General features: G+C 36.7%; 1 protein-coding gene across 1 annotated transcript; it reads right to left on the bottom strand.

Annotated features, from left to right (window-relative positions):
• Positions 1-3,835: 3,835 nt before the first annotated feature.
• ATP6V0D2 (ATPase H+ transporting V0 subunit d2) lies at positions 3,836-21,761 on the bottom strand. The gene is made up of 8 exons (XM_069854319.1): positions 21,475-21,761; positions 16,690-16,861; positions 14,636-14,814; positions 11,536-11,615; positions 9,609-9,686; positions 5,766-5,942; positions 4,346-4,423; positions 3,836-4,045 (listed from the first exon to the last, which is right to left on the bottom strand). Exons 1-8 carry the CDS (start codon positions 21,602-21,604, stop codon positions 3,884-3,886), a joined length of 1,056 nt encoding a protein of 351 aa, XP_069710420.1. The 5' UTR covers positions 21,605-21,761; the 3' UTR covers positions 3,836-3,883.
• Between the last annotated feature and the right edge of the window lie 996 nt (positions 21,762-22,757).

Here is a 22,757-nt window from a genome sequence, read left to right as displayed (position 1 = left end):
AAGCTCCAAGTTAACAGAAATTAGGGCATCGTTTTTCTAGCTCTCACCCTAAGATGGGCTTGTCAGTGACTGTGTTCCACATCTGGACTGTTTGTATTAACACTGGCAGCTGAGTTATGTGGTTTGGACTTTTTTTTTTTCAATTGAAAGTCCCAACAAATAGGTATTCCAAATAGTTAAATGTTTCTTACTGTGTGTCAGCAATATGAAAAATTTTACTTTGGTTCTTGGAGAGTTTTCTCGTGCTATTTCTTGAACCCCATTTCTTATTTTCTCTTTGTCATTTGGGGCATATGTCAGTATTTTAGATGATTTTCTGTGTGTTTGAGATGATTTTTTGCATCATATAAACTGTTTGACTGCCTGATAGATTTTATTGCCATTTATCACATCTTTTTTCCTGTGATTTATATTACATCATTTCTCCACGCTCTTTGGTAAAGCAGTCCAGTTTTTGAATACAGCATGGGGATTTGTGTTATCTCTTGTTTGAACTATTCTAGTAATCTTCACGCTAACAGCTTTATAATTCTGATGCAAATCCAAATGATGGCCTGCTATCACTCTATTAATATACTTTGGATCTGATATTTTGGTCTTAAGTAGATTTGTTGAAGAGTTAAATATATTCTGTAATTAAGGCATATTTAGTAAAGACAGAAAGCATCGTATTTTCATCTATGAAAGAAAAGTAAGTTGCACAATGTTTGCTTTAATATCCATAAATGTGCAGAAAAAGCCAAGTATGATATTGGATTGTTTTACATGTTACCTGAAAGTCGTGTTGGAATTGATAGAATAAGAAAGTTGATTGTCGTCAGCTGACTTCAAGTCCAAAATTAGTCTTAGGACCACACTCTGACATGATTCATCCTATAAATCTTTGATTCCTAACATGGAGACAAACTGTCACTTGTGCAAGAAGTAGGGATTGCGAATGGAAAGTGCTTCAAACACTTCAGCCCTGTCCATCCACAGTTCACTGCTGCTCAGCTGTTTGTGAGCAGATGGCAAGCACTTCAAGCCTAAGCTACAGCAAATGATGGAAAAGAAGGTTTCACAGGTCTCAGAACTCACCAGAAGCTCATTCCTGCTCCTACTCTTCATCTGTTATTGAAGTCACAGGCATAGACAGTATAGTCATATTGCACAAATTTGTCTGCATAGGCTTAGCCATTTGAGAGTGTGAACACAAGTTCCTGTTGTTTGAGAGGTGAAAGGAGGAATCAGAAAAGCAGCTCATTGCCTCATGTTTCCCTATCCTACAAACTGACAAAATTAAGAAGTTAATGACGCTCACAGTAGTGATACTTCCACTATAAGATACTGTTAGAGATGATATATGACCATACTTTTTGATATATTTGCCTACATATATACACACCAGCATGGTGACCAATTTAGTAACAAAGGAGTAGTGTAATTTATATTATTTATAGAGAAAGCTAGGTGTTTGAGGACTTGTAACTTTAAAGTCCTAATTCATTTCTTAGTCTATTTCTTCTTTTGCTTATTCATAAACTGAATATAATTGATGCCTCATACATCCTTTTGTTAGCAAATATCTAGAATGTTATTTTGAAAAAATCACCAGGCAACACTGATGCTTTCCATAGTCGAAAGACCAGTTCTGCTGACAACACAATCATGTAAACTGCAGTTCCTGCTTATTTCTTTCTGAGCCAACAGTATCCTCAGACTGTAGCAATAGCAGCTGCATATCTTCCCTGGCACAGAATGGCTTAGGGTGGAGAGCAGATTCTTTCCCCTTCAAATCACTTCAGAAAATTCTTGGCAGAAAGCCAGCTAATTTGTTTTGTTCAAGTAGAGAGGCTGATTTTTCAGTACAGAAAAAGAACTTGTGCACTGTGCCGAATTGTACGAATTCAGTTTCTGCATCCCAGATGAGTTGACTTTGTATTCTTCTGCACACAATAAATTCTTTAAATGTAGTCCCTAAAAACCACAGAAAAATGCAAACCGTGATAATGTAACACTATTACTTTCTTCATTGCAGCTTGTGATACTGTTTGTGATGCAGTTTGTGATACAGGTGTGAGCTGGAAAGCATTGATCACAGATTAGGCTGGGAAATACAAATAAAAGAATGCAAGATAATAAAAGCAGTGCAAGAAAGCAAGTACACATGCCAAAATGAAATTGAAATCCACAAATCTTACAGTTCAGTTTTTCTTTCTTTTTCCTTCTGCAATACTATATCTACTGAACAAAGAAGTGTCAAAATAGAGATAAGATTTGTATTATTTTCTTAGGCATGTATTTATTTTTAGTCAATTTTTCTAAATTCCTGCTAAATTATTCCTAAAGGGAAGTCTCTCAAAGTATTTTTTAAAGTAATAATATAAGGTTCTCTGTGACTCACAATAAAGTAAAATATTAAAAATCTTTTCAAGTCATTATTAAGTCAGTATGAGATGTTCCGGGATGTAACTGCTTGGTTATTTCTACAATTTAGGAAGTGTAGATTTTAGCTATAAAAATGGTAGCATTTCCTTTTTTAATGTATGTATGCATGTGCACTTTTATATATTATAAAGAGAGATATATTGTATTTCATTTCTTAAAATCATGATGCCTGAATATTTTCCATAAATCTGAGGTGTTGACATTAGATATATTTTAGTTTTCTGTCTCCTCAGCAGGAAATAGATTTTATATCTGTATCATATTACTGGAGGCATAGTCAGCTGAAGATTAAGATTTGCTGTTGTGCAGCCTGAAACTAAGGAGTCATGCAGAAAATCAAGGTATGGCTTATTTCAAAGATAAGAGGGCAATTTTTTTGAATGGAGTAGGAAGGAAGAATACTGATATTGCTTTCAAAATCCTTCCTTTTTCTTCAGCAGAATTAATCTTGTCCTGCTACAATCTGGCTTCAACTGTTCACTCTATTTTTAGTTAGTGATCTTAGCCAGATCCTCAAATAGCTCAGAGCTGGTGTTGTTTGTATCTGATGTAAAACTGATACAGACTTGGCTGGTATTTTCATTCATATTTCATAATCTTCCCTAAAGCATATATGAAGACAGTGTCTTTGGAGTGCAGGGAGGAGATAATGCATTGCTGTGAAATGTATCAGACACCCATTGTTTATTCCTCACAGTGCTCCTCATGTGACCATAAAGGAGGACGTGAAGAAAATGTCATGAAAATGAAGTTACTTATTTACATCTAGCCACAGAGAGGTGTCACAGTTAGAAAGATTAAGGAATCTCTCTCTTGAGATTCCTTAAGGGGAATCTTGGAGTAGCCCTGAAGTTTCTCTCTTACTTGTGTGTTGTGTCCTTCATACAATCTTGTATGCCATGAAGAAGGCTGTAAATGTAAGGTAAAAGTCGTGGTTTAGCTGTCCCTTTGACAAAACAGCCAGATCAAAATTAAGCCATTAAAGAGCTTTTCAGACATCACTGATATATCATAGAATCATAGAATAACCAGGTTGGAAGAAACCCAATGGATCATCGAGTCCAACCATTCCTATCAAACACTAAACCGTGCCCCTTAGCACCTTGTCCACCCGTGCCTTAAACACCTCCAGGGAAGGTGACTCAACCACCTCCCTGGGCAGCCTGTTCCAGTGTCCAATGACCCTTTCTGTTGTTTCCATAAAAGAGAAGGAATATGTATGTAAGACTTTGCAGGGAGTTTTTATTGATCAATATAATTTAAATGGACACAGTGAGGAAGAAATTTATGAACAATAATTATTAATAAGACCATTAATATTTCCTTATTAAATACTCATATCTCTAATTACATTATTTTTTTCAAGGAAGGATCATTAATACAATTAACTGATAAGAGTTAACTTTTCAATGAAATAAGGCATCTTCAGGCATTGTAAAATTATAAATGCTCAGATTTAGAAAATTGGTATGTAATTATTAATTTTGGTTCTGTGTCTCTGAGAAATGCATTCAGCAATCCATACAATATTCCTGCATTCCTGTTCCTTTAACTTTACATAGGCATAAAATACTCCAAAATGAAACTGGTTGTTGAATGCAAGCACATTCAGCTTTACCTGTGGAAAAGATGAGACAAGTGTTATGATAAAATATTATAGAAGGAAAACATGATTTTTATTGTTTAGCTCTATAATTATTCCTCAAAAGGGTGTCCTGGGATTTATTTTATTTAAAAAAGTAAATCCTTCTAATTTGATTCAGCCAAATGTTGACAGCTGTAGAAATACTGTGTTCTTTAATACAAAGCGGAATGAATTGGTACAGTAGAATCAAAAGCCTAGTACCTCATTCTTTCTTTTAGATGTTATTCCAGATGGGTGACTTTCATTTTGATTTTTTAAGTTAGAAGCTCTTACCTCATGTTCAAAAAATGCATCTTCCAGTGTCTTTTCTCCAGTGCCACTCCCCACACCTTCAAACACAGCCTTGTACTCCTAAAAGCATAGATAGTCACCCAATGGAAATAAGGTACTTTTACATACTGTGCAGCACAGATACCTTACATCACTTCATTAATGAATCTATGTTAAGTAATCTTTCTGTGTAGAACTCATGTACAGATTACAGTTCTACATAAATCAAAAGTTAAAATTGTTTAGTCAGCAAAAGAAAGAAAAATCACATTTGTTCTTGTATCTCTTACTTGCATGTCCTACAATTTAAAGGCAGTAAAAAAAGACCTATTGTAGAATGTGACCTTTCACTCCTCTGGACAAAGAGCACTGAACTTCTTGCACAAATAGTATCCACCAGAGCCGGAGCTGTAAGTGGAGCCAAACCTCTGAAGCCTGATCATCACATTGCTACTCATTTAATTTCCATAGTCAGCTGGCTTTACTTTATCTACATTAATATTGTATATAAATCCATTAGTCTGATATGTCATCCTGGAATATTCTGGAATATTTGATTTCATTTCTTATGTGTTACATTTCTGTCATTTGCTTCTCTGTGTATTGGTTGCTTTTTCTATAAGGCAGCAGAACAATGGTTTCCAAATTCATCTAAATATCCCATTATCATATGCATAGACTTGCTTTGTACCACACTGACACAGTGACACATGCTTCTACATTCTGCTTATGCATAGGAACAGATGAGCATCTCCAGCTTTGTTTGTTCTGTGGAGAAAACGGTAGACCAGACATCATTGTTTTGTGTGCCTACTTGAAGGTAGCTTAAATATTATAGGCAGTCAGACTACCACAGTTAATTTGTAGAGCCAAGTGTTGCATATTGATTAATCTTCAATAACAACACTAATTGCATGAATATTAACAGCTTCATCTACTTCTTTGATTCAATCAATGATTCAGAGAAAACTTTTCAGAAGGGCATTTTTAACGGTACACTAGCAATAAATCAGTTTTGCACTCATCTGTGACATGAATTGTTTGGTCAGCTCATTTTAAAATTAATTATGCTTTTCCTCCAAAATCTTGGAGGCAGCAGTTATGAAGTGAATCTCAGCTGGGGGAGATTTAACGAAGTAGGAAGAGTATTTTTTACTAGAAAGTGATTTGGTCTTATTTAAACACCACTGTAAGAGGAACTTCGTATCAGACTATGGTAATAATATATATTATGTCTTCATACTTTGATTCCATATACATCTTTATGGGATCTTTTGTATCGTTGCTGTTTGGAGTTTTTTTCTCAAAAATGCTTTTAACTTACATGAATACTCTTTAAAATTTTGCTGGCATCAAGAGATGCCAGTAAAGTAATGCGAGTATTTGGTTTTGGCTTTTCATTTTAAGAAATTAGATTACATACTGCATAGTAATCTGCAACACACTTCACTTGCTCGTAGTCATCTGCATTGGCCAACAGGTGTAAGCCTTCTGGATACAGCTTTCCACAGGCTGGATACAGCTTCTCTCGGTCATCTTTACTCAGCTCGGTGCCAAATGAATTAATGGTGATGATAAAAGCACGCCTGTCTGCCTCAAACTTAATATGAAAAAAAAAGAATAAAGAGATACTATTAGAGAGCTCATCCTAGATTAAGGTTGGGATATGTTTGGGTTTTTTTTCAGTAAGCTAAACTATGGAAACTTAAAGTGGACTTCAGAGCATCAGAAACATACCTTATTTTAAAAATCCTAAATACTTATTTGCAATTACTTGTTACATTTTAACTAGAAAATCAAAGTGCTTTGCAAGCACAGCTTTTATTCTGTGATTTTTTGTACTGAAAATATCTCTGCTACTTCCTCATTTCCTTATCTAGTTACTCAGATGTTGACAACAATAAATCTCCTCACACATCCTTCTGAAGTTATGAAATAATGCTGTTATGAATAATACTAGTACAGGAAAGGACCAAGAATCTGGGGTAACTCAGAGTGCTCTTGAGAGGAAGGGTTGAATGGAAATTCTGAAAAAAAAAATAGTTTCTGAATGCAAATATTTAAAACAGTAATTGAATAAGGTGGAAGAGGCTGTTTACTTCCCAAGTTAAAGTTTTCAAGTGTTTCAAATAACAGTTAATTTTTAACTCATAGAATCAAAGGCTATATTTCTTCTGCCAGGTTTAGATGCCTGTCATATCTGTATTTTTCCTGCAACAGTAGACTGAAAGTCATTCTAATATCTTCATATCTGGTTATTCTTCTGTATAAGACAAAATTTCATTTGTCATGCCTAGAGTATTAATTAAAAATATAATGGTAAATAAAGGTAATCTTACTCAATTCTGTCTGATTTAAGTCTATTCTTCTGTCTTGAAATCTAAATTGACCATGATTTTATTTCTTTCCTTTATTACTTACTTTCATGTTGTAAGTCCAGCAGAGCCCTTGCTAACTGCACAAATTATGCAGGAAAATCTTCCAAGGGGAGCATATAAGATCTATACACAATTTAAGAAGCCTACAAAATTTCTTATGCTGTGAACTTTTGAACTATTTTAAACAAAAAAAATATTTTTTTTTCTGTAAGACTGCAGTTGCAAAACAGTTTCTACAACTTCAGCACTTAAGCACATTTTCATAGTTCCTAATCCTGTGTTCTGGAACACACTGTAACAGGGACCCAGCTGCCCTCTGGCACTGACTTCAGAGTAAGGAAAATGAGTAAACAATAGAGTAATAACTAGAAGAAAATAAGTGTGCTTGAAAAGATTTCTAGCTAATGAATAACAAGGCCAAATTTCACTTGCCTTATTAATATGAACAGGCATATCAGCCCTAGTGAAACTTTTTCAGAAGAACAAATGCTTTGTTTTTTTAACTTGTTAAAGGCCTATAGAAAAAAGCTGTTAGATTTCTGATATTTTGGGGAAAAAAAAATATGGTCAGACACAATTGCCACAAATTGCCAGGTTTAAACCTCCTTTTGGTGGCTTCCAGACTGAGAAAATTTGCAGGATTAGTCCCATCCATATAGACCTCTCAATTCATCAAATTATTGGCATGTGGTGTTCTTCGTGGTGAGCAAGGCCATGATTCAGTCCCTTGGTGACTTGGGCTATTTGAATGCTTCAGGTAGATGTGGAGTTACAGGATGTGATTCCTAAGTGCTTTAGTTTCCATATGGGAAACTAAAGTAGCATGCCTGCTACTTGACAATTAGAATGAGACCCTAATAACAGGCACATCACTAGCTGCAGTGCAGTCCTGCAGTTCCTTGCTAGATTCAGGGTTAAAAATGCAACATTTGTTGTCCATGGTGGAAGAGAAATTGTCAGTGTATACATCCCCAGGAGTCAGAGGAGCAGAACAAAGCTCCCATGATCCAAGAGGAGGTGGTCAGAGCCTTGCTTGTCCAGCTAGATGCCCACAAGTCTATGGGGCCAGATGGGATCCATCTAAGAGTATTGAGGGAGCTGGTGGATGTGCTTGCCAAAACCCCTTCCATCATCTTACAACAGTCCTGGCTGACTGGGGAAGTTCCACTGGACTGGAGGCTGGCTGATGTTGTGCCCATCTACAAGAAGGGTCGCAAGGAGGAAGCAAGGAACTACAGGCCTGTCAGTCTGACCTCAGTGCGAGGGAAAGTCATGGAACAGGTGATCTTGAGTGCTGAAGAGCATGCAGCCCTCGTGGGCTCCCTTGCCCTTAAGGACTGTCTCCCATGGTACTTTGCCAACCAGCCTTCTGAACAGTCCAAAGTCTGCCCTCTGGAAGTTTAATGTGACTGTTATCTCAGCCTCATTCTGACAGGGACAGGTTGGTAGGCTTCCACATGCAATTGCAGAATAAATAGCAAATATTATTTGGAAAAATTAAACTTTGACTTTTGTTAATTAAAACATTAACCATCTGCTCTATGTGTGTCTTAAGATTATTAAAATTTTGTAGGAAAGAAAATCTACAGAAAAGTTTATCCTTCTAGTGATTGGCATTATGTAGGAATTTTAAAGTAGCTTATTATCCACCAACTGTATACCACTGGTATATAGAGAGTTTTACAACATGCTTAAAGTAATATTGGTGAGTAATCTGCTCTCAGCATGAATGTCTAGCTAAAAATGAACTTTTTGAAAAATCTGATTCAGCTGTGGGAAATGACTTTACCTCTGCCAGCCAGTCTTTTGATGTTTATTTTTCAGAAGGAAAATATTCAAAATATTTAATTTCTGGTTGATTTAACTTGATTAAGGATATTTTCCTTAGAATAGAAACTGAAACATTATGACCTGGTTAAATAAATAATGAAATTGTATTCCCTTTTAGACATTGTTTTGTAAGATGTAATTTAGGCTCATTCTTCCTTCAGGGGTAAGCTCCCAGGGTTAATATCTTTCTCTATAATACAAACTTTTAGTATGATATCATCAGAGTTCCGTAAATTTTGCTCAGTTTCCAGAGTGTGAGTTTTGCTTATCCCCAAGACTCCTGGGTGATCTGGCTCTCAAACTCTGCAAAGAAATGTGGTAAAACACGTGGGAAAAAATGCAGCTGAATACTGAGAACTCAATTTTAAGAATTTCTGCATCTTTTACTACAATAAGAGATAAAAAAATATATCATTCAGTATGCTGCAGATATACTTCCGGAGGAGGGTGTTAGGAATTTTGTATATGTATGTCATGGAAAAAATAAATATTAAAATTTTCTGAGTCGAGGCAAAAGTAAAACATAAAATGAACTTTTCTGTATGACTCTAGCTTCAAAGGTCACTCAAGTCCAACTCCAAACATTAATCTTAATAGGAGAGTAAACAAACATAATAGTACCACAAAGCTTAAAACTTATTGATTATTAAATATACAGTAGTGACAGACCTTAGGTATCCCAAATTTAATTTTAAGCTAGGAGATGTAATAACAAATGGCTTTTTTAGTTTTTCTACATAATACAAATAAAAAAATTATGGGACAACATTTTGAGATTAAAGAACCAATTTTTCAGTTCTGTTCTCTATTATAGAAAATATTAACTGAGAATAAATACTCCATGGTAATAGAGTATAGCTGCTTCTCTAGACAAGAGATAAAAATCATCCTAAAGTAAAGTCTTTATTACATCTTAGAAAAACAGTTATTGTTTAGAGGAGAAACAAACATTTGACAGATAGCTTTGTAAATGGAGAGAGAAGGAACAGGGTAAACAATAATTGAATTAAGAAAACATTGTGGAATACTTTCATGTACAAAGACTGATTTTTTCTTACCTCAAGAATAGGTCTCATTATTTCTGCTGTAGTACCACCTTGCTTTTCACAAAACTTATAGAATGCCTCGAGATAAGACTACATGAAAGCAGAAGAGAAATATATTAAATGCTACATAAGACCTGGACCAGCACAGCCCATAGTCATGAACTTCATTTTTAAATACTTCCATTAAATGTGATAATTCTGCCTAAGTATAGGCTTAATTACTTTGCTGGATTGAAAGTTGAAATATTATAAGGCAAAGGTCTTGTTTTTGCATTGCGTGTTCAAATGTTTTCAAAAATTGTTATAGGACAAACCTTGTTTTCTTTGCTCTCTAAAGAAGGATCTCCATGAGTTCCATTGAGCTTCCACTGCACAATAAGCAGAGGGCTGAAGGAAATTCTGCATTTATAGCGTGGAGGAGGGGGTTTGGGAATATGCCACAGCTGTTGGGCCAGCACTATGAGGATACACAAACTAATCCCTACTGCTCTACCCTAAACCCTGGATTAGGGCAGAACAGCGGACAAAGCTTTTGTAATACTGGTCTGCAGAGCCCCCTGGTCTATTAAGGATACTGGCCTTCACACTTATTTCAAAATACCCGTGCAGGAAGGACCCTGAATATCTCAGAGATGCTGTTCCCCCAACCTGCCCATCCCCCAAAACACTGTCTTGGGCAGCACTGATTTTATCAAAATGCCTTTGCTACAACTTCAAGCAATCTTGTTAAAAGAAGCTGTCACTAACTATGCAAGTACATGAATTTTAAGTAGAGACAACTCAAGGGGGATCAACTGCATGGGATTATGCATTAGGTTTTGTATATTGCTATCTGATAGCAGAGCTGAAACATAATTGATCACATTGACAGCTGAAGCAGAGGAGAAAGGATACATTAATAATTCAGAAGTGTTTGAAAAATGATTCCTTTGATATATAGAAGGATGAGAAAAAAACAACAAAACAACAAAAATAGATTTAATAAGTATAAATGTATGGTCATCCACATAAGATATAAGAATCAAATCTGTATGCTATCGAATGGAAAAGGAGTTTCTGGTTTAGTAGTATTGTGAAAGAATTAAACCACTTGTGCATAAATGATATTGTTTTGAATGAGAGGAAGTAGCAGAACATTTAAGAATCAAATATTGGCTTGGGAATTTATAAGTATAATTTGTTAGACAAACAGAATATTTTTTTTTCTTCCTCCCTAGTGCAATTGGATCACTGTAAGAATAATTCCTGCAGTCTAAGTCATTCACTGTGAAACAAAGATAACAAAGAATTGGGAGAGAATGTGCCTGGAGGAACCATTAATAAAATGAAATATGTACAGTCTTTAAAGAGGCCATGCTAAGAGTATTGACCTGTGTGCTAATGTTTGTAAGGTATTTTGAAAATGCAAGACATGTTAGATGCATAACCTTAAAGCGGCGTTCTGTAGGAATGCTAGAGATAATTTTAAAAGGAATCAAAATTGAACAAATCCTTTAAGTAAAATAGTGTTATCTAGACTCAAAGCAACCAGACCTTTTCAAATCATATCTACCTTTTATAGATAAAAATAAATTTTAGCTAAAAGCCTGTCTTGGCTCATTTAGGAGCAAACAATTCTAGAGTATTTGATGGATAACTGAGTTATTGATAAACAAATGGATCTAGATATTAGCCTGACATCTAAAGCATTTTCATTAATGAGATATCAAATTAGAATTTGGATGCAGACCTAAAATTTTAAAACTCTCCAAACAGTGGAGTACAAATGCTAGGACATGGATTTGATTCCTGGACTTATCAACTGGGTGACCTTAGACAGCTTACTTTATCTCACTATGCTTAAGTTTCCTCAGCCATAAAACAAGGTTAATGATACTGACCACATTTTCTGAGACACTTTGGAAAACCCCAGGTATTCTCCTTATGTTGCATAACTTGCCTTGTACAGTTTGTTGCGCATTATTTCAATGTTCATTTCATCCAGGTCATTTTCAGATAAGCAGTCTTGAAAGAAAGCAGCTGAAAACAGAATTTGTTATATTGCAGTAAAAATCTACATGCTGTTAATATGCATCTGTTGTCTATGTCAATTCACCTGTATGTAAGCAAGGATCTGAGGTTTCTGTTGTACAAGAAAGAGTGATATAACAGAGAGGGAAAAAAATTCTCTTGATTTTCCCCTTATCCCACTACTCTCTCCTTTTTAAAGAGAATCTGCTGTGAGGGGAATCAGTCAGTGCTGCAGCCAGAGTCCACATCTCCAATGAGAATCAGAAGAGAAATGCTAATGAAAGCTCTAATCTTCTCTAAAGGGTATGATTTAGGCATTAGGGAGATTTTCAAGTGCAGAACATAATTTTTGCCTTAAATCATGCAGGTATTCCACAATTGTTAAGACAAATCCTCTTTCCTATTTTCCTTCTTCCTCTTTGGGTTTGTCTGTAGTGGGGGAAAGGCAACAAGTTGCAACTAGTAAGGGCCACAAGCTTTGACCTTGACCATCTGTTCTTCCAGGTCCTCTGCATACCTGGCCAAAGAGCAAGCTTTTCAACAGGAGGCAGAGGATGAAGTTCATTTGTGCAGCTGGACTGCTAAAAGATATTGTATTCATAACCAGCAGAAGAGTGGTGTCACAAACAATGACAATGGAAGAGTGGATATATACCCATTACCCCTCATGCTATCACCACAAGCCTTTATGAATAGTCCCTCTCCAGCTTTCTTGTAGGCTCCTTTCAGGTACTGGAAGGTCACTACAAGATCTCCTTGGAGCCTTCTCTTCTGCGGGCTGAACAAGCCCAACTCCCTCAGCCTGTCCTCATATGGGAAGTGCTCCAGCCCTTGGATCGTCCTTGTAGCCCTTCTCTGGACCCATTCCAACAGCTCCGTATCCTTCTTACATTGAGGACTGCAGAACTGGACACAGTACTCCAGATGAGGTCTCACAAGAGAGGAATAAGGAGGCAGAATCACTTCCCTCAATGTGCTGGCCATGCTTCTTTTGATGCAGCCCAGGATGCAGTTGGCCTTCTGGGATGTGAGCACACATTGCTGGCTTATGCTGAGCTTTTCATCGACCAGCACCCCCAAGTCCTTCTCTGCAGGGCTGCTCTCAAACACGTCACCCCCCATCGTGTACTGACAATGGGGATTGCCCCAACACAGGTGCAGGGCTTTGCACTTGGCCCTGTTGAACCTCATGAGGTTCTCACAGGCCCACTTCTCCAGCCTATCCAGGTCCCTCTAGATGACATCTCATCCTTCCAGTGTGGCAACTACACCTTTCAGCTTGGTGTCATCTGTAAGCTTGCTGAGGGTGCTCTCAATGTTGCTAACAATATCATTGATGAAGATACTAAACAGCACCTGTCCCAGTACGGAGCCCTGAGGGACACCACTGGTCACGGGTCTCCATCTGGACTTCGAGCCATTGACCACTAGTCTTTGAATACGACCATCCAACTAGTGTTTAGTCTGTTCCCACATGGCACTGCTATCCCCTTGTTCCTTTTAGCTGTCCTTCTGTGTGTCTTCTCCAGTTTCACTGTACTCGGTGTCAGTGCCTGGATGCAGGTGGGGAGGGCTGCAGGGCCACCTCTGTGAGGGAAAACCAGGGCTACACCATGCTAGACACAACCAGTTCCAGCTGGCTCCAACACACCCTCTTCAGGGCACAATGGTGCCCCTCAGCCAAGCAAGTAGCACTTCTGGGAAAACATATGTAAGAAAGGGCAAAAAATGCGGGATGCGGAAAAGACAAGGGAAAAATTTTTGAGAAAGAGCAGAGGGAGCACCAAGGCCAGAGCAAGAGGAGGAGTCTCTCAGTGGCACCGGAACAGGTACTTTCTGCTGCCTGTGGAGAACCTGCACTGGAGCAGATACTCCTGACTGGAACAGCAGCTGCATGGAACTCATGGCAAAATAGTGCATAAGTGTGAAGATGAAGAAGTGGCAGAGATAATTATGTACTGACTCCCCCAATTGCTTTTACCATTGGTTGCTCTCTGAAGGGACTAAGTGTGACCTGGGAGGAAAGGAAAGGAGTCTGGAGTGAAGGAGTGGGAAAGGGAGGGAAAATGATGTTTAAAAAAAAAGTGTGTAGATGTTTCTTTCTTTTTCTGTTTGTTTCCTAATGCCTGGATCAGTAATTAATAATATATGCAATTAATTTTCTCAAGACAGGTCTGTATTGCCAGCAACACTACTTTGTAGGTGATCTCAACCCATGAGCTGTTTTTCTTTCTTGTTCTCCCCTCACAGCATGATGGAGCATGGGGTGAGCAAGTGGCTCAATCTGAGTTCAGTTTCTGTCTGGGGTCAACCCACCATGCCTTCTTTAGAAGCAGAACACAAACCACCTCACCATACTCAGGAAGAGGACACATAAAGGTTGCATATATGTTCAAATCCATACAGTTCCATCTTATTCTCAGAACCCTTCCCAGCATTGCCTCACAGCTGGTTGGTTTATGTCCACATTGGCTGCTGCAGCATGTTGTGCAGTTTTATCCTCATTTCAGAATGCAATGTTCCCAAGCCTGACTGTTTTGCTTTTTGATTTAGGTCTTCAAAACAAGGATTTTCTCATTTTCTCTGTGTTTGAATCATGCCCAAATCCCAAAAGGGAATCTAGGTTCTATCACAACATCTAATATTTATTAGTAACTGTCTGCTTCTTGATCCTGATTGAGAGATAGGCCAGTTTTCATCTTACATTTTTTAATTATAGATGCAGATGTTGAAATAAAAATCTAGGTCCTCTAAATCAGTGGCTACTTTGTACATAAAAGATATCCATTGCATTTCTTGAGTAGAATGTTTTCTTTGCATCTGCTAGCCAAGGTTGATGCAGAAGCTGTTAATAATTGTTACTAGAAAATGTCCTGAACAACACTTCGGAAGTGTGTTCTCCACACTTCATGTTTTGTATTACCAGAACACAGCATATCCAGTGGCAAACTTGCTGCTTCCTCTGAGTTATTCTTAAGAATACAGGATGAGTAGTTTTGAGAAGAAAATAAGTAATTTAGTGTTCCTACCTAATGGTGTGTCAACCAAAATTGCATTGAACAGCTCAGTGGGGTTTGAGGCAATGCTGACTGCTTCCATTTGCTCGAAGCTCCCCAGTGGATGGCACTTGGGAACAAGTTCAGCTATGGGCCGCTGATGTAATGTGCCAGTTATTAAAAGAATTACGTTGTCAATCATATAGCTGTACCTATATTTGAAATAAAAAGAAAAATAAATTTATCTTTATAATCAATTTTCCTTAGAAAAAATAAAACCCCATATTTTTGAAAGCTAGCAATTATTCTAAAGTCAGAAATTACCACAATACTTGCAAGGCTGTACATTCACTGTATCACTGTCCTGTCAAAAACAGACAGAAGGTTTTAAATAGCAAGTAGGTAACAGAGTATGAGTTTTAAACTACAAGACTGCTTTGGAAAAGGGACACTTTCAAAGAAGGGGAAATGAAAAATTAATATATTAAGCATAAAAACTGTGAAAGGCGGATCAGCTCTATCACGTGACAGTGAGTTGTATCAGACAGTAAATAACCTGAGCCAGCAGCTTCTCTAGTTTGGGATTTTGTGGTTTCATATAGACCACCTGGAGAGAGAAGAAGCGTGTGGGAGTCTAGGCACTAAAACTGCAGAGTTCATGCAAGTGGACCATTCTCAGAGCTTTCTTCTCACTCAGCTTTAAACATCCTCCCACAAGAAAACTAAGAACAAGTTCTCACAGATTTTTTCTTTATTGCTAAAATTTTTCTTTTCAGTAGATTTCTTTTCTGTTAGCTTCTCACTAGTTTTACTGTCAGAGAAGCTCATAAGAGTTTTGTCAGCGACACGGAAATGAGAAAGTCATATAACTAGAATGCCATTCTACCTTGCATTGTTGTTTCAGAAGACAGCTAGAGACATACAGAGATTTATATGAACTCACACAAAATCTATGAAGGGGCTTGAGGATTTGATGAAATGTAGTTCAATGATTTAATAATTGTGTTAAATATCTTAAAATAGTGTCTCCATTATTAAAAATCCAACAATATGCAAAGATTATGCATACACATATACAGATACATGGTCAATAAGCGTGAGAAAAGAGCTGCCATAATTTTCGTATTTTCACTTTCATTTCCCTGAAACAAAAGGTAAACATTGTGTGCCTGCAGGTCATATCTGTCATAGGACAGTCTTTAAGATCCCATTGGTACATTAGCCTAAAACTGGTCAGCTACAATGGACCAAAAATAATAAAAAAAGAATAATGATACTTTATTTTGCTGCTGTGATAAAAGTACTCCTTGAATGTAAGTTGAAAAGTGTAGCATACCTGTTATAATATATTAAAAAGATAAGATCAGGGGGATTAAATAGTTAGGTAAAATATCAGGATGGCATTTTACTAAACCATGTTGTTACACAGTTGTAAAGCAGATCCCTGTTCTCGAAGTTGTTTAAGCCGTTCATTTGCAAGTTTTATCTGTTTGTGATTGTAATTAGATCAGAACTTCCTCCTTGTTTGTCTTCAAACAACATTTGTACTTTTTAAAAAAAGCTACTTGGATCTAAGTCTCTTGTAATATGCAAGGTAAAGTTCTTCTGGTTTTAACGTTCAAATACTACAAAAAGTACCGTAAGTATATGATGTGTTATCTTTCCATCTTTAAAAAAATTCTAGAACTTCCCACATGCCTAGGAATGAAATCACTGACCTGTATATCATGCAATTGTTAACCTTGCATGAGTCACACCCACAAACTTAACTTTTTCCAGTTCTCTAATATAAACTATATTTTAAAACTATAACAATTTTTCTCATCCCTCCTGCCACTATACACAGAAAAAAATCTGCTTCTGTTCTTCAAAATAAGTAGCTGCAAAGACAACAGCTCTTCATAAATATATTTTTCAGAACATATATTAACAAATAAAGAGTGTAAATGTTGCAGTACAAAATTAATTTTGCCATTTTTGAAACATGATAGAAATTCCAGTAAGATGCATTTACAATTTTTTAACTTGAAACCGTGCTTTTTTTATTTTTGAGTCTGTGTGGTGAACTATGTAGTAATATTACTTACGTGACAAAATTCAGAAAAGTGGCAAGTGGTTCAAAAGCATGGTTTCTAAAGTAATGAAATTCTGTGAGTAGTTTTGTTTTCAGTTTATCATCGATAGTGGAAACAGTGAGAGGACCAGTTTCATTAGCCAAGAAGTTGCCATAATCTGTAGTCTGTAGATGTAACTTCAGATCTGGAATTAGATTCAGGGAAGATCATGAGAATAAGCTATTGTTATATTATATACAAACCAAATAAATAAATATTAAAAAATGCTAATTTCTAACATATTTTCATGCTAAGCATCTGATCATACCCTATTGAAATGGTTTTGGTACAGTTTTAATACAGAGTAAATCCAGAATTAATGCAAATTTATACTGCCTTCCACCAATAAGACTTCCTGCATGCCACAGGAAAGCTCAAATAATTTAAACCTTTGTCAGAAATTTCACCAGCAACTTTCATTTCTAGGCACATCAAGCATAGTGTTAATTACTGCTGTCCTGAGCTCATTCCCATTCAGGTTTGTTCAATGTTTTTATTTCCCTAATTTTCACTTTTGTAATATGTAGACTGTTTTGTCTCCTGCACACTTATGGACTGTTGTGCATAAATAGGGATCATCCTTTAAATTTGTTAAGAATTTAAAGTTTCACATGAAACATTTAAATCTCATGTAAGAATATACTCTTATGTTATCAGGCTGCCTGAAGAAGAGAGAATGCATCTTGCCTGGCTCATATTCTAGGCTCAAAAAGGCTTCTGCACTGGAGCGCTTGAAAGGGCACAGTTACACTCTTGCAGAATTTAAGGTTTGGCTTTGCCTGATTTGTTGCTTCTACTACCAGACCCTAAGATCCATGAAGTCTGGGTTATTGTGGCATATCCCGTCTCAGCTCCTGACGCTGATACCTGAGGAAAAAGGGTCGATTACACAACGTAGTTGAAAGAAGCACTTGTAATGCCAAAGAATTAATTTCTTCTACTAGCCATTTTTCACCATGAGGCAAGTTTAAGCATCTGAATAGATTCTTAGTGTGCAAAGCAGTTTAACATTTCCTTTTAGAAAAGCCCCTGTTATATTGAATTATTATATTCAAAGCCTATATTAAAACTATTGTAAATTATAGGTTGGGATAATGTTACATTATTTGGGCATTAAGAATGATTAGATTTGCAGGCTGGATGGGGCCTTGAGCAGCCTGATATCTTGGGACGTGTTCCCCCCCATGGCAGCCGGGTTGGAATTAGATGATCTTTAAGGTCTCTTCCAACTCAAACCATTCTACAATTCTGTGATTCTGTGGTTCTGTGATTCTATAATTCTATGATTCTATAATTCTATGATTCTGTGATTCTCTGATTCTATAATTCTATGATTCTATGATTCTATGAGCTGAACAGAAACTGAACCCAACTGACTGACAGCAGTTTGACGAGACTGTGCTATCTTCCTCAGTTCTTTCATTGGCTGAGTGGCTTCAAAATCTGTGCCCTAGCATAAGGTATGAAAATTCTAGCTGAAGCCCATTGTATAGCACCACACGGCTCTCAAAATCTATGGAGGAAATACTACAGGCTAGTTTAACATGGATGCAGTCAAGACAGGAATGATGCTGATCAGAAAGGAGTATTGTGAGAACTTGAACAAAGTATTAACCTGATCTCTCAGCTTAAAGCACGTGGAGTCTCGTCTGACTCCTTGCTTTGATAGCTAACTACCCTTGGTTTTCAATTACACTTTTATTTCAGCCAGCATGTGCTGGTGTGTCCTGGCTCTAGCAAGTTCAGCAAACTTATTTCAGTCATGTTGGTGGGAGCAGGGCTGGGCTGCTTGCCTTTCTGGGACATGGTCTCCCTTCTACAGAGCAGTAGTCTTTCCATCGTACAATGGAGGAAGGAAAGAATAAAGCACTGAATCTAATACCACTACCCCCAGTATTCTACTTCAAAGATTGTTGGCAGCATTCCTCTGAGGATCCCATTCCCCTGAAACAGATGATGATAAAGGGCCTAAGCAGTAGCTTGCTGTGTAGTAGATGGTTCAGCCAGTGTTGCAGCCCACAAGATATCTCCATGGAAATTAGAGTAATTCAAACAAGCTCCAAAGGATGCCTAAGTTAAGCTGAAGGCCTCTTCTCCTCTCTGTGTGGCCTTAATTGAGAGGACACAGTGGTATCATAAGTAATTATCATCCTCCTTTTTTTCTTCCCTTTCACTGTTATATTTATTCTGTGATTAGCAAGCAGATGTAAAGCACTAATCTGCAGTTTCTCTTGTGGTTCTTCTGCACTGACATTATGGTTTCCCCTCTAGAGATATCAAAACCACTTTAAAATTAAAAGATCTTTTTGATTCTATTTATGGATTACTTGGGGTTCTTTTGATTTTGTTTCTGCTTGTTTGTTTTAGCATATTTATAATATTTTAAACTTAAGCCGGTTTTTATGGTGTGGTGCTATGCCACAGAATGCAGAATAGTGTATATTTATCACCTTTTAATGTGAATACATCAACTGAAGTTTCTATTGAATGATCACAATAGTACTACAGTACAAATCCACATGCTTGATCTTTTAATTGGAAATAATGCAATGTATGCATAAAGCTACATTTTTTACTTTAAAGGTAAGAGTCTGTAGTTTTGCTCCACTGCACACTTGTGCAATTTCAATATTACAACATCCTACATGTGCAGAGAAGTATATTTAGCCTTGTGTAGAAATCTACTACTTCTCATATTTTATTTACAAATAACACATTTGGTAGATAACTAATGGGAATCTGTTAGCTGCCTAAAGGATGTAGAAAATGCTACAATAGAGAAAGAGATGTAGCTGAATAGAGAAAAAAGGGAAGTGATGAGTGGTAGAGGTGTGCTTGTAGGCAGGTTGATGAAGGCTGCTGCTTCTGTTGCTAAAATAATTTGCATTCTAAAATTAAATAAACATTAGAAAGAAGAAGGTTCAAAAGTAAAAAAGTCATTGTTCTTTTTACTATAAATCTAACTTAGAAAAGAATTTTACCTCTCTATTGGGATCTGTCCATCTGTTGCACACTCATAATAATATTTAAGGTTTCTTTATCTCAGAATAGTTTGAAAACTACTTCCTGGTTGTAAGTAACTTTTTTGTGGCATGACTTAAAATTTAAATAGTTTTTCTTAACTATTCTTAACATTAGCAAGTATTCTTCTGGAAAGGTTGAGGCAAATCCTTTTTTTTATGTGTTTTATAAAATATTTAAATCTGCATGTTTTCATCTTATTCAGAAAGAACCAGGATTTTACAGGTTTTTTTTTCTTTTTGGAGCCTTTAATGACATCGTTTATTGAGCTCCTCTGCAGAGATAAGTGGAGTAAGGGCAAGGCTTAATAATTCAATCATTCTGACCTCAATGTCTTTTGTTGATATTTGACGTGCTATTAGCTTTTTCTGAAGTCATTATATTCATGGACCAGGACATTTTGGCTTAATTACATACAATATCACGAGTGTCTGTAAAGTCTTTATGTTGCATAGATCGCAACTGTTGATTCAAATAGGCTGCAGAAACTATTGATTTTGCCCAACTGACATAAGGAGCAGATTTCAGTTCTCAGAGTAATGTCATACATGTGTTCTGCGTGTCTAAACTGCCAATGTATGAAACGGAGAGCTGGCACAGCTCTTCGGCTTGTCAGCTGATGGAGGTACAGGTACTTGGTTAGTTGAATAGTCTCTAGATCCCATTGACTGTACTGACAATCTCTTCTCTAACTATGACAGGAATTTTATACTGCTGACAGGTAAATGCCCTCATGTATTTATTTAAATGTAGTTGGTTTAATCTGCAAGGTGAATGGCAAACAACCTTCCCAGACTTACATCGATATTATCTTAATAGTTTAGACAGTCTTGAAATTCTGTTGTATATGCAAATCATCAGGTTCTGCACTTCTCTTTTAACCAAATCTGTTACTGCATACATTAAGCACCCAATGCTTAAAACAGAGTGAGCTTATTATTTCTCCTTGTTCCTTTTTCAAATTAATTTAATATAGTGTATGTTACAGAAATTACTTCAGTGTACAATCATAGCTCTATTTTGGACTCAGGGGAAGAAACTGTATGTTCTTTTAGAAAGATTTTTTTCCTGCCAAGCGTCTATGTCATATGATTCTTTGTACCTGTCTGTCTTCATCAGGCTGTGACCAGTCTTGGCCACAGAAAGCTGTTTTGGAAACTAGTGTGTGTTCTCTTTATTACTGTGGCAAAGTCACCTTGAAAAAAACTTTTTTTTTTTAAAAAAAGCTTTAGGATACTTCAGTTTTATCTTTGTGAAGTCTGGTTTTCTCTTCCTGGTGAGTAAAATGTCATAAAGCTCATAAAGTAATAACATACTAAAAATACATCTTTTATAGAAAAACTCAGAGCCAAAAGGTAAGCTTTTAATAAGATTTTGGGAACTACCTTATCCAGCTGAAATATCAAACTTCTGTACTTGAATAATTCTGTAGCATGGTTAAAATCTGTGAGAAGGTTAGCAGTCTTCATAGGAACTCTATGGACAAAATTTCCAAGCTTTATCAGTGAACTAGAAAATCCCATCATCTGAATTGCTTTGCAAATCACAGTCAGTACAATCCTAGGGTAATTTCTATGGAAAGCTATTAACTTAAATATGAGAACAGTTCTCCAAAGGATATCAAGTTTATCTCTGGGTTTTAAGATAAATTCTCAATACTTCAGTCTTCTACCTTCCCTTCTTCAAAGGTCTGTGCAACAGTATTTCTTCCTAAATGAAATAAACCAACCGACTTACCTTCTAGTGTCTCACACTGTGCTAAATTGACATAGTCTGCACTTGTCAGGATCCCAGCTTTGAACCCTCGGACCAGACCCTCCAAGTAGCCATGGTCCACATTGAAGTAAAACTCTGAGTATCCTGGCATGGAGAAAAGGAGATTTAATCTCTCTTCTGGATACTTGATGGTACTGAATATTTGCCACCGTTTTCCTCCTATTTGGAAGGAGTGACAAATAGTCACTGATTTCCTGCCAGCCTGTGACTGTGTTTTACCAGCTGGTTTCTTCCTGTTTCTTGCTCCTAGTGTGGTTCCAGTATAGTTGATGCTTACACAACAGCCACCCAGCAAATCCAGCTCCCTCCCGTCAAAGCCAGAAAATGAATATATTTTTGTGGATAGAGATACCAAAAAGGAAGTGTAAGATTTAACCATTGCTTACTAGAATGTTCTGAACTCACTTGAGAATGAGCAAGCATATTACAAAGCTTGATAGGATTTTCGCATTTCTTAGATGTAGTGTAAAGAGGAAGTTATCTGTGAATATCTATTGGAAAAATATTTCTACACTAAAATCATGGGCTGTGGTAGAACACAGCCTATTGAAGGAACACAGATTTTTTTTTAGTGTCTCTGTATACCTTTTTTGATATTTTGGAGTGCTGGAAATTTTTTACTCTCAGCTCTATCAATAAATATGTATTTGAATTGTAAGATCCTCCTAGTAACCACAGTGAATGTTAGATCATGCCTATAGATTTTTGAAGAGTTTGACTTTCATTAGCTTTTAAAGTGAGTAGCCAGAACAGCCAGCAGAACTATCGTTTGTCCAAATTCTCAATCAAAATGCTCTGGTTATATTCCCTAAGATGTGAAAATAACTCCTATTTTTTCTCTTACAAAATGAAAATTATACAAATAGGAATCATTATATCAACAATGCCGAGTTTTAGATTTCCTGATTATGATTCAATTTAAACTTGAAATTGCTAAATCCACCAGTTACTTTTATACTGAACTGTTACGACTGTTGCCTTTCAGATTTACATGCCTCAAAGCTGACAGCTGAAAGTGGCTATGCTTCTGCCGTCAGTGCAAAAAGTCCTTTTTCTCCCTATATTCACATTTCCCTAAATTCACAAAGCTTGCTGGTAGGGAAAGTGTTATTGCAGACTAGGTGGTATTTAGATACATAGTTAACTGGAGTTTGGGAATGTTGGAAAGAGGTGTCTGAAGACTGCTGCGTGATTGGAGGGTTAATACCAGCAACAGAAATTACCACAGCTGTTTGCCATCTGCG

This window comes from Phaenicophaeus curvirostris, chromosome 3, assembly GCF_032191515.1.
Source record: "Phaenicophaeus curvirostris isolate KB17595 chromosome 3, BPBGC_Pcur_1.0, whole genome shotgun sequence".
Taxonomy (NCBI): domain Eukaryota; kingdom Metazoa; phylum Chordata; class Aves; order Cuculiformes; family Cuculidae; genus Phaenicophaeus; species Phaenicophaeus curvirostris.
Note: the sequence above shows the minus strand (reverse complement) of the source record. Positions and strands in the feature narration are given on the sequence as shown.

Excerpts from the sequence above, each read along its gene's own strand:
- ATP6V0D2 (XM_069854319.1), bottom strand. The coding sequence starts at position 21,604 with ATGCCAGGATACTCAGAGTTTTACTTCAATGTGGACCATGGCTACTTG. Across the intron at positions 14,815-16,689 it reads ACTTTTCTGAATTTTGTCAC|GTACAGCTATATGATTGACA; the intron begins GTAAGTAATATT and ends TTTCAAATATAG. Across the intron at positions 4,046-4,345 it reads ATGCATTTTTTGAACATGAG|GTAAAGCTGAATGTGCTTGC; the intron begins GTAAGAGCTTCT and ends TCTTTTCCACAG.